At 42.6% G+C, this 15,003-nt stretch overlaps 1 protein-coding gene across 1 annotated transcript; it reads left to right on the forward strand.

Moving 5' to 3' along the window:
* The first annotated feature begins 4,381 nt into the window (after positions 1 to 4,381).
* Positions 4,382 to 5,101, forward strand: LOC127340284 (uncharacterized). The gene has a single exon (XM_051366054.1). It carries the CDS (start codon positions 4,382 to 4,384, stop codon positions 5,099 to 5,101), a length of 720 nt encoding a protein of 239 aa, XP_051222014.1.
* Positions 5,102 to 15,003: the final 9,902 nt, after the last annotated feature.

The raw sequence follows: 15,003 nt of genomic DNA on the forward strand, positions 1-15,003 counted from the left end.
GAAGGGCTGCGGTGGCTCCACACAATAGGGGGGCGCGCCCACCCTTGGGCCGCGCCGCCCTACTGTCTGGTGGCCCTGTGGCTCTCCTCTGGTCCCTCTCGGGTGTTCTGGAAGCTTCGTGGAATTATAAGATGCTGGGCGTTGATTTCGTCCAATTCCGAGAATATTTCCTTACTAGGATTTCTGAAACCAAAAACAGCGAGAAAACGAGACGGCACTTCGGCATCTCGTCAATAGGTTAGTTCCGGGAAACGCATAATAATGACATAAAGTGTGAACAAAACATGTAGGTATTGTCATAAAACAAGCATGGAACATAAGAAATTATCGATATGTTGGAGACGTATCATGCCCGTACCGTCCGTCCGCACTTGTCGTGCGCTGCTTCTTTCCCAAGGTCAAACACTATAAAGTCTTGAAGAGGCCGATGCTGCAAAGAGAGCTATTCGTCGTCAAACAGAGCCGACATCCACCAGATCCATCTGCAAAACACCGAAGGAGATCCATCCCCATAGTTCATCCATCCCATCCGCCATCTCCTCCATAGCCATAGCCATCACCATTGTAATAGAGATCTCCTTAAGAATTGACAACCAGTTGTAAGAATATATATTGTGATTTCAATCTAAGTATTTTGCACAATAATTTATATGTTTGATCTTGATCTTGATATTATGTGTGAGTATTCCTCAGGGGTTGCGTGTTGGGGTGAATCCTTGCAGCAACTATGTGCATCTAATCTTATGTTATGTGTAAGGATTGAATAGGAGTTTTACGATCTTGTATCCTTGTCTCTTTACCTCGTCTTTGATGATTTGCAGGTATCCATGTCATTAGAGAGGATCAAGGGAAGAGGTGGGATGAGTGGAGAACGGCGTGTACACGCGAAACCTTAGTGAAAAAAAGGGGAAAGTATCGGCACATGTTTAGTGGTTCATTCGGGATCATAGCACAATCATGTAGCTTAAGACTTTGGTCTGTATTTACTTAATAACTGTTGTTGCTTGTGGCTGTAAGGATATTGGTTGGACCATTAGGATTTTGTCACCTCTGGCTTGAGGGGCAGGGGTATTTACGGATGTGCTAACCACAAATCTCTTATCTATATTTTATTTGTTACACATATGAGCTTTATTTATATATGTATGCATAGCTGCAGGTGAAAGTTTAACGCTGACATATTTCCATCATTGAACACAACCCCCTTAAAAGTAAACTACATAGGTCAGGTAAACTGAAGATAAAATACACTAGCAAAGTCTTGTAGACGTTTCCTTTATACACCATTTAGTACTGCTTCCCAATATTCGATTAAACCTAGGTCTTCTAGAGAAAAAGCTTACCATACTACAACATGTAATCTAGATCGGAGGTATCAGTAGCAGCAAGCATAAGACCCGTAGGACCCGAAATAGATCTCGTCGTAGAGTAGTCTATGAGTTGCTTCTTATGTATCTTAGTTTGAGCATGAACTTACCTGGCAGGTTCATTGTGCCATGGAGATTCTGGGGATCCCTTGTAGCGGATTTTTTTGATGAAATACTATAGTCAGGCACCTTTGGACCCACGATATTTCTATTGTTACTCTATTGGGTGTAATGTTCACGGAATGGTGTTCCGCGAGTGTTATACCAATAACTTGTACACTACATCATGAATTGGTGCGTGTGATAACTACAGTAGAGTGGATAATGGATGGAGGAGGGTCTTTCAAAGATTTAGCCGTTGTTTTGCATCTAAACAAACACAAGGAAAAAGTTTGAATGTCTCCACGCGGCCATCACGGCTTTGTCATGCGCACATCCACAAAGTGCACGACAAAGAGTGTATGCTTTGCCATGTGCAACTTCTCTTTAGTCACGTCAAAGGGTAGACCTTTGTCGTGCCTTTTCTACCATACACACGACAAAACAATTATGGCGGGAAACTTCACACTTGTGGAGAAACGACATGAAGCTCATGTCCGCGCTGGAAGCATAACTATCGCCGTGGCCCTAGTCTTTGTCGAGCATCCATTAGGAAGCACACGGCAAGAAACCACCGCAGCCACATCACTCAGTTCATATTGTGTTGTACTTTCTGTGTGTTTTTTTTCTTTGTTGTGCTCTTTATTTTTTCATGTGTATTGTTATTGTGTTGTGTACTGTTGTATCTAGTATATGTGTCGTAAGTTTTGTGTTGCTCTACTGTGCGAAGCACTTTGCCGTGTGTTGCGTGCCTAGCAGAGACGGTAGAGATAGTCTTTGCCATGTTCTGCGCTGCCTGGGCACATGGCAAAGTTGTCTTGACATGACAGCGATGAATTATCCAGTAGGGAAGGATGTACCTATGCCTCGGTCTATTGAGAATTAACATCACTCAGTTCATATTATATTTTTTCATACTGTGTTGTAATAATTTGTTCATCTGGTACTCCTCCACGTTGACATGGACGTTAAGACCTACTTTGATCCATAGGATTTATATATGAATTATTATGTAGGATTTAGATTTTATGAAAAATTTCATACACGACCAATTTGATTCATAGAAAAAGTTCTGTGGAAATCTTGTAGTCTAATCTTGTAGTCTGAATCTTATAGAAAAACATTAGTTCATACCTCATACAATATTTTCTTGCCATAATCAAAAACACTTTATCTTTTCATAGGAGTTAGATACACATGACATTTCATTCATATGCCTTATGTAATCTTATGCTTGTCCCACTAATTAAAAAGCAAAATGGCTCTCCTCCATGGGATCGCACGCTCTCTGTAACCTCTTGATCCATCGCCGTTGGATGCGAAGCATCACAAGGACGCACGTGCATGGGCCCCATACATTTTTCCTTTTTTTCTTCTTCTTCCAATCTCCTCTCCAACCTTATCCTCCCAACCTTCACCTTTTTTTCTACGAGACCTCATCGCCGGTCGCCTCCTAGCAGCTCCCCCCACCTCCGTACAGCTGGATGCCCTCGACCTCGTCGTCTGTCGGCGCTACCTTGACCCTGCCGCTGAATCATGCGCTCCCATCCTAGCGACATGGCTCCCCGCCGAAATCTCGACCGCTGCCAGCGCGTCAAGGATCTTCCCTACTACGTACCATGGATCCTCGCCGCCACGCGCCCAACCTCGTAGGCCTTCGCCGCACCTCAACCTCCACGTCCTCCGCCGCATCTCAACCTCCTCATCCTCCACTGCCCCCCACATGAACTTATCTTCTTTGCTCCAACCTCCGCGAGCTCGTCTTGCCGCTGACATGAATCTTCGTTAACATGCCCACGCTGCCATATTATCCCTCAACCTCCACCACCGTCTAGTCATCCTCCTCAACTTTCTCATCGGTCATCGGTGGGCAGAGGTACTACAAGGAGCGGGTTGCTAGTGCTACAAGCACCTCCATGCCTCGACCCCGCGTGTATCCTGGAGTTTCTGTTGGCGGTCCAGGGTGTTGCTACCTTGATCATCCGGCGTTACTACCGACGAAGATCTGTGTTGCTACCTTAGGTGTTTAGCGTTGCTACCGGCGGAGGCCAGCTTTGCTACCTTTGGTATCCATCGATGTTTCCAATGAGGTTTTCAGATTTGTAACATTGGTATAATTTTTTGCTACAACTTTTCTGTTGTTTTTCTACAATTCCATAATATGTTTACTACGGAGTCTCCGAGAGGTCTCCGGTAAGGTCTCCGGCGAGATCGATTTTTTCTACAATAGCATTTATTTTGTATGAGCTTCCCGGCGAGTCTCAGGTGAGGTCTCTAGCGAGTTCAGTCGTTTTCTTTTATTTCATAGTCAAATCGTTTTTTCTACACTTAAACAAAAGCGGGGTATTTTTCTGCTACATAGAGCAAAAATAAGACATGTCAGCACGGAGACCCGAGGGTTGGAAAATTAAATCCCCGAGGGCTGAAAAATGACGCTAGTACTATCCAATAAAAAATGAGCCCTAACATGTCGAGGCCGTACAAGGCTACTAAACGGAAGCTACCTAGGAGCTAGGATTGAACTCGGACATGATATGAGCAATTACTATTTCCTCTGTTCATACAAGGCCACATTGTTTTTCGTGTTAAAGTTTTGATTAATAATTTAGTTAACCAAATATAAGTTATATAATATTTAAAATATATCATTCAAAATTTTATTGAAATGCGCATCCTATGATATAGTTTTGAATAGTAGCATGCAACTTATATTTAATTAACCAAATCACTAGACAAAGTTTACCTTAAAAAGCAAAGTGGCCTTGTATTTATTTAAGAACGGGAAGTAAGATTGTTTCAATATAATATCCGAGTCCGACCAGTATTCCTGCTTCCCCGGCTACATATATGCCAGCCTATGTACCCTCACGCAGAGCCATCTACACGGACTCCCAACTCGATCGATCGCTGCAACAATGGAGGTCATGTCGCAGCCGCAGTGCGAGCGCCTTTTCACGGAACGAATAGACTCGAAGCTGACTGGATTCAAGATGGAGCTCAGGCCTCACGGCCAACCGTGCGCAGTGCGCTTGCGGCGGTGCTCCGTGAACTTCGTGAGTGAGCATCACCGCATAGGACGAGGAAGGACGACGAAGGTCGAACACAACGATGAACTGGAGGGGAAGGAGCAAGAAGTAGCGCACCCTGTCGACGGTGGCGGCGCCGTGTTCCGGACCAAGAGCGCGTGCCGCGGCGCCATCCGCGGGATGCTTATGAAGGTTCTCCCGGCGCTCATGCAGTACTACGACGTCGAGCGCACCGAGGAAGGCCAGTGGGACGAGTTCGTGCCCGCTGGTCTCGTGGAAAGAATCGTCCAAGGAGCGGCCGGCGGCGGGAGCTACGCCTGCGACGTGTGGATGCACGTGGAGCTGACGCGCGTGTACAGTGAGGCGAAGGAGCTGCTGCTATTGTGCGAGGCCGTCGCCGTGGTACCGTCGAACTCTGCTCGTCGGTGTGCACCTGGTACGGGTGACGCGTGCCCAATCTGCATGGAGGAGCTGGCTGACGGCGTCACAGGCTTGCCCGGCTGTTCGCACGCCTTCCATAGGGAATGTATCCTGGAGTGGTTCGGCAAGGCGCCGACGTGCCCGTGTTGCCGGCGCGACATTGTTAGTTTTTGTATTGCAGACGAATAAGTCATCCGTGTATTCCCAACCGTATTGGTTAGATTCTTGTAGTGAGTACTTCTCTGGTATATAGGAGAGGCCACGGCATACAGCGATTGAGCCGTTCCCCTCGATCTAATCTCAATCCGTAAGCTTCATGGCTCCACCGCCACCATGCCCTGCCTGCACCACCACTGCCTTCCCCAACATCAATTCTGCTCCCGCTATGGGCACCATATGCCCGGTCGCGGAGCATGAAAAAAAAAAACACAAGAGGTGGGAAATTTCATAGAAAACAGAAATTTCATGTTCCAAAAGAAAAAAGGACGCAAATAACGACCAAAAGACAACTAAATATGGCCAGCAAGTAAATAGAGAAATGCTCTTCGAATCTTCATAGCTTTGAAATCAGCAATAAAATCTTCATAACCAATTTTTGAAGCAATTTCCCATTCAATTTGTAGGAACATGCTATCGACAAAAAATTGTATTTCATTTTGTTACATAGCTTTAAATTAATGATCTTCATGCTATTAAAAGTAAGACCAGCATCCGCGAGAGTAACTGGAAATCAAAGAACCATGTCAAACCATTTGTATATTCTATCTCGTCGTATCTCAACAAGGAATCAACATAAAAAAATTACTGGTCTCAGTCTTCCTCAATTCTACACCGATTTTAGTATCCACAACAAAACGGTTCAACAGAAGCTACAACCCATACCTCTTGTTCTGTAAAATATGTTGGACAGTATTTTTCAACCACTAAAACTATTTCTTTAGTAACAAAATATGTAAACCCGTTTCTTGGTATGATTGTAACATTAATGGATAAGAGATCCAGCACTTTCTTAGTGAAGCTGATATTCAATTCAACGAGCTAGCTCTCATTTTATTGCTCGATATATATCTGCTCATAAATACCTTCCAGTTGTAAAATGACTAGGTTGACCACGGTCGCACCCACACATGACATATGTTTCCTCCTTGTCTGGAACATCGCTGCCATTCTCCACACAGAACTCAATAACCATCAGAATGAACTGATCAAATTATTTATCTAATTTCATCTTTTCTAAAAGGCACTTCTGTGAAATGCATTAGACAAACTGTATTTAATATGTCATGTGATTTCTTCTGTAAATTCTTTCCAAGATCTTCAATACTTTCCATTATTGTTCTCATAGGGTGGCTTCATCATCTCGGTTTGCTTCTGTTGGTGCATCAACAGCTAGTTTTTTTCTAAAATAATTCATACCAAATTTAATATGTGCATTAGAGTAGAAACATAATCTAAACAAGAAGCCATCAAGTCTATCTTGGTTGCTTTGATGAGTGAATTTGGTTAGTTCCTTGACCTATCTCAATCTGATCAATAGCTAACATTCATGCGATGTCAATATCTCATTTTTGTATTTGGTGTGAACTATATTTGCAAGATTGGATCATTCACATCACATGTTCTCTCTCTCTTGTTGCTCTTCCTTTTATTCTTCTTCATCTAGGCTACCATGAGTTTCTTGATCTCCTTCATCTTGCATCTGATATTTTTGTCCATGTTTATCTTGCCTTTGATTTAAAAATTCCACCAATGCTAGAGCATCAGGAACAGATGCATGTTCAGCGGCTTCTTCATCTCATTTTATTTTAAAATAAGAGTGCATATTATGTTTTTCCCAGTTGTTTCATAAATCAGAAATTTGTAATAAATCAAAATTTTCATCAATTAATCAATCAAGTGGAAAAAATATATTTAAATTAGCAATACAACACAATTCTTAAATAATTAACACTTACATGTACATTGGCTGGTAGCACGAGGCTGTGGAGGAAGCTGTAAAGTAGTTGGAGCAGTGCATTGGACGCCGGGAGGACCAGTAACACTCCAATGGACGCACATCGTAGGGTCACGGCCACCGACCAGAGACGAAGGGATCAAAAAGGGTTGAGGTAGAAGAATGGGATGGAGGTTGAGGAATGGTCAAGCATGAAGAAGATCTCGCAATCGGTCGCCATGGAGGCCGACGTCATCTGGGTGGTCACATGAGAAAAGTTATTGGTGTATGTTCGTCCGTGTCCGCTCAGTGTGGTTGAACTGGAAAAAAAAGGAAGAAAATTGGATGAATATGCATGGGCTAGACTAGATGGTATCGAATGAAAAATGCACTTCATAAAGGGGATTATGGTCTAGCATTGCCTCCACGACACTACTCCCTACTTGGGCCCCTTAGACACCCTTCATATCGATGTCATGTTCTCCACCCCCCTAGGGCAACACCTCATGTGTCCTCGTCTCTGATCTGGGTGTGTCCACCACCAACCGACACCATACTGACGGCTCCATTCCATTTTTCTCATGTTCTCACAATCAAGCTCAAGCTAGAAAACTACATGTACTAGGGCACAACATGGTCTACCCCTCCTCTATAGCCATTGCCCGATTGGTCATGTCAATGTATCACTTCCCTTCTCACTGGTCTAAATCACCATGACGAAAACATATGGTGCTTGAACCACATCTCCCAATCCGGCGAACTGCTCATTGGTCCAACAGGACCAAGCCATCCTCTCCATAGTCGCTCTCGAGGAAAAGATGGCATGGTTTTATTTGCAACCACTGCACACGATGTGTGTCTGTGATTGAGATTAGGTTTTCCTCCTAGACCATGGCACGGTTTATGCAAATCTACAAGCAACTTGCTGAAATGAAGATACGTGATCTTTCACTGGTTGCCTTCTTCAATAAGATCAAACCATGGCGATCAGCCGCTCCGTGATGAAAAGTTCACCTCCTACTCTTGATAGCGACTATAACTTGCTTATTGAGGTCATTAATGATAACGACACTCCCATCCAGACACACAATCTCTATGACAATATTCTAAACACAGAGCAACATGTTGATGCCAGACGCTCCGTCGATGTCTACAACGAATCCTTGTAGGAGAACATTGTCTAATGGGGTAGTGCCACCGTACCTTATCTCTCTACAATGTCTACAAGAATTTCAAGTGGGACTTCTTGGATGTTGACAGCGATGGGCACAACAAGGAGTATCAGGCCGCCATGGTGATCCAAGGAAGTACACCTTCTTATTACATTGATGTGTGAGATGGTATAGGATCATGAACGTTTTTTATGAAAATTACTTTTAGTAGAGAAGGGGAAAGAAGATCAGAAGACTATAGTGGCTTTTGTACCTGGATGTCTGATAACAGAGTCAGAGAATGCCTTAGTGACTTTTGAGAGTATTCATTCTATGAAAAAGAAGAAGAAAAGAAAGAAGGACCACTGCGCGGTTAAACTAGACATGATGAAAGCATATGATAGTGTAGAGTGTCAGTTTCCAGAGGCTATGATGTTGAAACTAGGATTCCCACAAAAAACTAGTTCAACTGATCATGAAGTTCATCTCCTCGGTGCGTTTTTCAGTCAAATTTAGTGGTAAATTATTAGAGCCCTTTTATCCTTCATGAGAATCAGGCGGGGAGATTTTGTTTCGTCGTACCTTTTCTCTTTTGTGGTGAAGGTTTATCGACTCTGCTTCACAACTATAATACTGATTTTGTCGAAAGAGGGATGTGAGTCTGTAATAGATCCCCGTGGATCCCATACCTTCTCTTTTCTTATGATAGTTTGATTTTTGTCAATGCGAATGAAGCAAGCGGAAGAAGGATGAATGATATCGTCTAGTTATGTCTAGTTATATGAAGAGGCATCGGGTCAGAGGGTTAGTAAAGAAAAGAGTGCCATTTTCTTCAGCCCGTGTACTTCTGATGAGCACAAAGCAAAGGTCAAAACAATTATGAATATTCAGACTAAAGCTTTTAGTGAGAAATATTTGGGCCTTTGATGTCTACGCCCCCTCCTTTCCCTGTAGACAGTGTTGGGCCTCCAAGAGCAGAGGTTTGTAGAACAGCAGCAAGTTTCCCTTAAGTGGATCACCCAAGGTTTGTCGAACTCAGGGAGGAAGAGGTCAAAGATATCCCTCTCATGCAACCCTGCAACCACAAAGCAAGAAGTCTCTTGTGTCCCCAACACACCTAATAGGTGCACTAGTTCGGCGAAGAGATAGTGAAATACAGGTGGTATGAATAAGTAGTAGCAACGGCACCAGAAAAGTGCTTTTCCCAGGACAGTAAACAAGCAGTAGTAACGCAGCAGTAGTAACGCAGTAAAACAGTAAACAAGCAGCGATAGCAGTATTTAGGAACAAGGCCTAGGGATTAGACTTTCACTAGTGGACACTCTCAACTTTGATCACATAACAGAATAGATAAATGCATACTCTACACCCTCTTGTTGGATGATGAACACCACTAACTGTGTAGGATTACACGAACCCTCAATGCCGGAGTTAACAAGCTCCACAATATTCGATGTTCATATTTAAATAACCTTAGAGTGCATGACAGATCAACACAACTAAATCAAGTACTAACGTAGCATGCACACTGTCACCTTCACGCTACGAAAGGAGGCATAGATCACATCAATACTATCATAGCAATAGTTAACTTCATAATCTACAAGAGATCACAATCATAGCCTACACCAAGTACTAACACGGATGCACACACTGTCACCATTACACCGTGCAGGAGGAATAAAACTATTTTAATAACATCACTAGAGTAGCACATAGAATAGTAGTGATACAAAACTCATATGAATCTCAATCATGTAAAGCAGCTCATGAGATTATTGTATTGAGGTACATGGGAGAGAGATGAACCACATAGCTACAGCGGAGCCCTCAGCCTCGGGGGTGGATTACTCCCTCCTCATCATGGAGGCAGCGATGGCGGTGAAGATGGCGGTGAAGACGGCGGTGGAGATGGCTCCGGGGGCAATTCCCCGTCCCGGCAGGGTGCCGGAACAGAGAGTTCAGTCCCCCGAATTGGAGTTTCGCGACGGTGGCGGCGCCCCTGGAGTCTTTCTGGAGTTTCGTCAATTGGTACTGCGTTTTTAGGTCGAAAGGGGTTTTATAGGCGAAGAGGCGGCGCAGGAGGGCTGACAGGGTGGCCTCACCCTAGGCCGGCGCGGCCAGGGTCTGGCCCGCGCGGCCCTATGGTGTGGGGCCCCCCTGGCTCTCCTCCGACTCTCCTTCGGTATTCTGGAGCCTTCCGGGAAATATAGGAGGTTTGGCGTTGATTTCGTCCAATTCCGAGAATGTTGCCCGAACAGCCTTTCTGGAACCAAAAACAGCAGAAAACAACAACTGGCCTTTCGGCACCCTCGTCAATAGGTTAGTTCCGGAAAGCGCATAATAATGACATAAAGTGTGAACAAAACATGTCGGTATTGTCATAAAACAAGCATGGAACATCAGAAATTATAGATACGTCGGAGACGTATCAGCATCCCCAAGCTTAGTTCCTACTCGTCCTCGAGTAGGTAAACGATAAAAGATAATTTCTGAGGTGACATGCTACCAACATAATCTTAATCATACTATTGTAAAGCATATGAGATGAATGCAGCGATTCAAAACAATGTAAATGCAATGAGTAAACAATTGAATCATATAGCAAAGACTTTTCATGAATAGTACTTTCAAGACAAGCATCAATAAGTCTTGCATAAGAGTTACTCATAAAGCAATAATTCAAAGTAGAGGTATTGAAGCAACACAAAGGAAGATTAAGTTTCAGCGGTTGCTTTCAACTTGTAACATGTATATCTCATGGATATTGTCAACATAGAGTAATATAACAAATGCAATATGCAAGTATGTAGGAATCAATGCACAGTTCACACAAGTGTTTGCTTCTTGAGGTGGAGAGAAATAGGTGAACTGACTCAACATAAGAGTAAAAGAAAGATCCTTCAAAGAGGAAAGCATCGATTGCTATATTTGTGCTAGAGCTTTGGTTTTGAAAACATAAAGAGAGCATAAAAAGTAAAATTTTGAGAAGTGTTTGTTGTTGTCAACGAATGGTAGTGGGCACTCTAACCCCCTTGCTAGACAAACCTTCAAAGAGCGGCTCCCATTTTATTTTATTTTTGTGTGGCACTCCTTCCAACCTTTCTTTCACAAACCATGGCTAACCGAATCCTTCGGGTGCCTGCCAACAATCTCATACCATGAAGGAGTGCCTTTTTATTTTAGTTTTATTATGATGACACTCCTCCCCACCTTTGCTTTCTCAAGCCATGGCTAACCGAATCCTTCGGGTGCCGTCCAACAATCACATACCATGGAGGAGTGTCTATTTAAGTTAATTAATTTGGGACTGGGAATCCCATTGCCAGCTCTTTTTGCAAAATTATTGGATAAGCGGATGAAGCCACTAGTCCATTGGTGAAAATTGCCCAACAAGATTGAAAGATAAACACCACATACTTCCTCATGAGCTATAAAATATTGACACAAATCAGAGGTGATAAATTTTGAATTGTTTAAAGGTAGCACTCAAGCAATTTACTTTGGAATGGCAGGAAATACCATGTAGTAGGTAGGTATGGTGGACACAAATGGCATAGTGGTTGGCTCAAGTATTTTGGATGCATGAGAAGTATTCCCTCTCGATACAAGGTTTAGGCTAGCAAGGTTTATTTGAAACAAACACAAGGATGAACCGGTGCAGCAAAACTCACATAAAAGACATATTGTAAACATTATAAGACTCTACACCGTCTTCCCTGTTGTTCAAACTCAATACTAGAAATTATCTAGACCTTAGAGAGACTAATTATGCAAACCAAATTTTAGCAAGCTCTATGTATTTCTTCATTAATAGGTGCTAAGTATATGATGCAAGAGCTTAAACATGAGCACAACAATTGCCAAGTATCACATTATCCAAGACATTCTAGCAATTACTACATGTAGCATTTCCCGATTCCAACCATACAACAATTAACGAAGCAGTTTCATCCTTCGCCATGAACATTAAAAGCTAAGAACACATGTGTTCATATGAACCAGCGGAGCGTGTCTCTCTCCCACACAAGCATTTATTCAACAAAAACAAAAACAAGAAACATACAGACGCTTCAAGTAAAGTACATAAGATGTGACCGAATAAAAATATAGTTTCAAGAGAAGGAACCTGATAATTTGTCGATGAAGAAGGGGATGCCTTGGGCATCCCCAAGCTTAGATGCTTGAGTCTTCTTGATATATGCAGGGGTGAACCACCGGGGCATCCCCAAGCTTAGAGCTTTCACTCTCCTTGATCATGTTGTATCATCTCCCTCTCTTGATCTTTGAAAACTTCCTCCACACCAAACTTAGAACAACTCATTAGAGGATTAGTGCACAATCAAAATATACATGTTCAGAGGTGACATAATCATTCTTAACACTTCTGGACATTGCACAAAGCTACTGAAAGTCAATGGAATCGAAATATCCATCGAACATAACAAAACAAGCAATACGAAATAAAAGGCAGAATCTGTCAAAACAGAACAGTTTGTATTGATGAATTTTATTGAGGCAACAGACTTGCTCAAATGAAAATGCTCAAATTGAATGAAAGTTGCGTACATATCTGACGATCACTCACGTAAATTGGCATAATTTTCTGAGTTACCTACAGAGAATTTTGCCCAGATTCGTGACAGCAAAGAAATCTGTTTCTGCGCAGTAATCCAAATCTAGTATGAACCTTACTATCAACGACTTTACTTGGCACAAAAATTCAACAAAACTAAGATAAGGAGAGGTTGCTACAGTAGTAACAACTTCCAAGACGCAAATATAAAACAAAGTACTGTAGCAAAATAACACATGGGTTATCTCCCAAGAAGTTCTTTCTTTATAGCCATTAAGATGGGCTCAGCAGTTTTAATGATGCACTCGCAAGAAATAGTATTTGAAGCAAAAGAGAGCATAAAGAAGCAAATTCAAAACACATTTAAGTCTAACATGCTTCCTATGCAAAGGAATCTTGTAAATAAACAAATTCAAGAAGCATAATGCAACAAGCATAGAAAGATAAAACAAGTGCAGCTTCAAAAATTTCAGCACATAGAGAGGTGTTTTAGTAACATGAAAATTTCTACAACCATATTTTCCTCTCTCATAATAACTTTCAGTAGTGTCATGAGCAAACTCAACAATATAACTATCACATAAAGCATTCTTATCATGAGTCTCATGCATAAAATTATTACTCTCCACATAAGCATAATCAATTTTATTAGTTGTAGTGGGAGCAAATTCAACAAAGTAGCTATCAAATATAGGAGGCATATTGTAATCATAATCAAATTTATCCTCCCTAACAGGTGGCACCATAAGACTACTATCATTATAATCATCATAAATAGGAGGTAAAGTATCATCAAAGTAAATTTCCTCCTCAATGCTTGGGGGACTAAAAAGATCATGCTCATCAAAACCAGCTTCCCCAAGCTTAGAATTTTCCATAGCATTAGCAACAATAGTGTTCAAAGCATTCATATTAATAACATTCCCATTAGCATGCATATAAAGTTCCATGAGTTTTTTAATTCTTTCTTCAAACACATCATGTCCTAATTCAAGATAAAGTTCATAAAGATCTCTCATATTTTTGTTGTTTTCCATTATGCCTAACTAGTGTAAACAAGAAACAAAAAGATGCAATTGCAGGATCTAAAGGAAATAGCTTCGAGCACAAACACAATGGCGCCAGAAGAGTACTTTACCTGGAACCGGAGTATGAGTGCCTTTTACCTTTCCTCCCCGGCAACGGCGCTAGAAAATAGCTTAGTAGCCGAGATCCGGAGTGTGAGTACCTTTTACCTTTCCTCCCCGGCAACGGCGCCAGAAAATAGCTTGATGTCTACGCCCCCTCCTTTCCCTGTAGACAGTGTTGGGCCTCCAAGAGCAGAGGTTTGTAGAACAGCAGCAAGTTTCCCTTAAGTGGATCACCCAAGGTTTATCGAACTCAGGGAGGAAGAGGTCAAAGATATCCCTCTCATGCAACCCTGCAACCACAAAGTAAGAAGTCTCTTGTGTCCCCAACACACCTAATAGGTGCACTAGTTCGGCGAAGAGATAGTGAAATACAGGTGGTATGAATAAGTAGTAGCAACGGCACCAGAAAAGTGCTTTGCCCAGGACAGTAAACAAGCAGTAGTAACGCAGCAGTAGTAACGCAGTAAAACAGTAAACAAGCAGCGATAGCAGTATTTAGGAACAAGGCCTAGGGATTAGACTTTCACTAGTGGACACTCTCAACTTTGATCACATAACAGAATAGATAAATGCATACTCTACACCCTCTTGTTGGATGATGAACACCACTAACTGTGTAGGATTACACGAACCCTCAATGCCGGAGTTAACAAGCTCCACAATATTCGATGTTCATATTTAAATAACCTTAGAGTGCATGACAGATCAACACAACTAAACCAAGTACTAACGTAGCATGCACACTGTCACCTTCACGCTACGAAAGGAGGCATAGATCACATCAATACTATCATAGCAATAGTTAACTTCATAATCTACAAGAGATCACAATCATAGCCTACGCCAAGTACTAACACGGATGCACACACTGTCACCATTACACCGTGCAGGAGGAATAAAACTACTTTAATAACATCACTAGAGTAGCACATAGAATAGTAGTGATACAAAACTCATATGAATCTCAATCATGTAAAGCAGCTCATGAGATTATTGTATTGAGGTACATGGGAGAGAGATGAACCACATAGCTACAGCGGAGCCCTCAGCCTCGGGGGTGGATTACTCCCTCCTCATCATGGAGGCAGCGATGGCGGTGAAGATGGCGGTGAAGACGGCGGTGGAGATGGCTCCGGGGGCAATTCCCCGTCCCGGCAGGGTGCCGGAACAGAGAGTTCTGTCCCCCGAATTGGAGTTTCGCGACGGTGGCGGCGCCCCTGGAGTCTTTCTGGAGTTTCGTCAATTGGTACTGCGTTTTTAGGTCGAAAGGGGTTTTATAGGCGAAGAGGCGGCGCAGGAGG

Source organism: Lolium perenne, chromosome 3 (genome assembly GCF_019359855.2).
Source record: "Lolium perenne isolate Kyuss_39 chromosome 3, Kyuss_2.0, whole genome shotgun sequence".
Lineage (NCBI taxonomy): Eukaryota > Viridiplantae > Streptophyta > Magnoliopsida > Poales > Poaceae > Lolium > Lolium perenne.

Coding starts and splice junctions, on each gene's coding strand:
- LOC127340284 (XM_051366054.1), top strand. CDS start 4,382: ATGGAGGTCATGTCGCAGCCGCAGTGCGAGCGCCTTTTCACGGAACGA.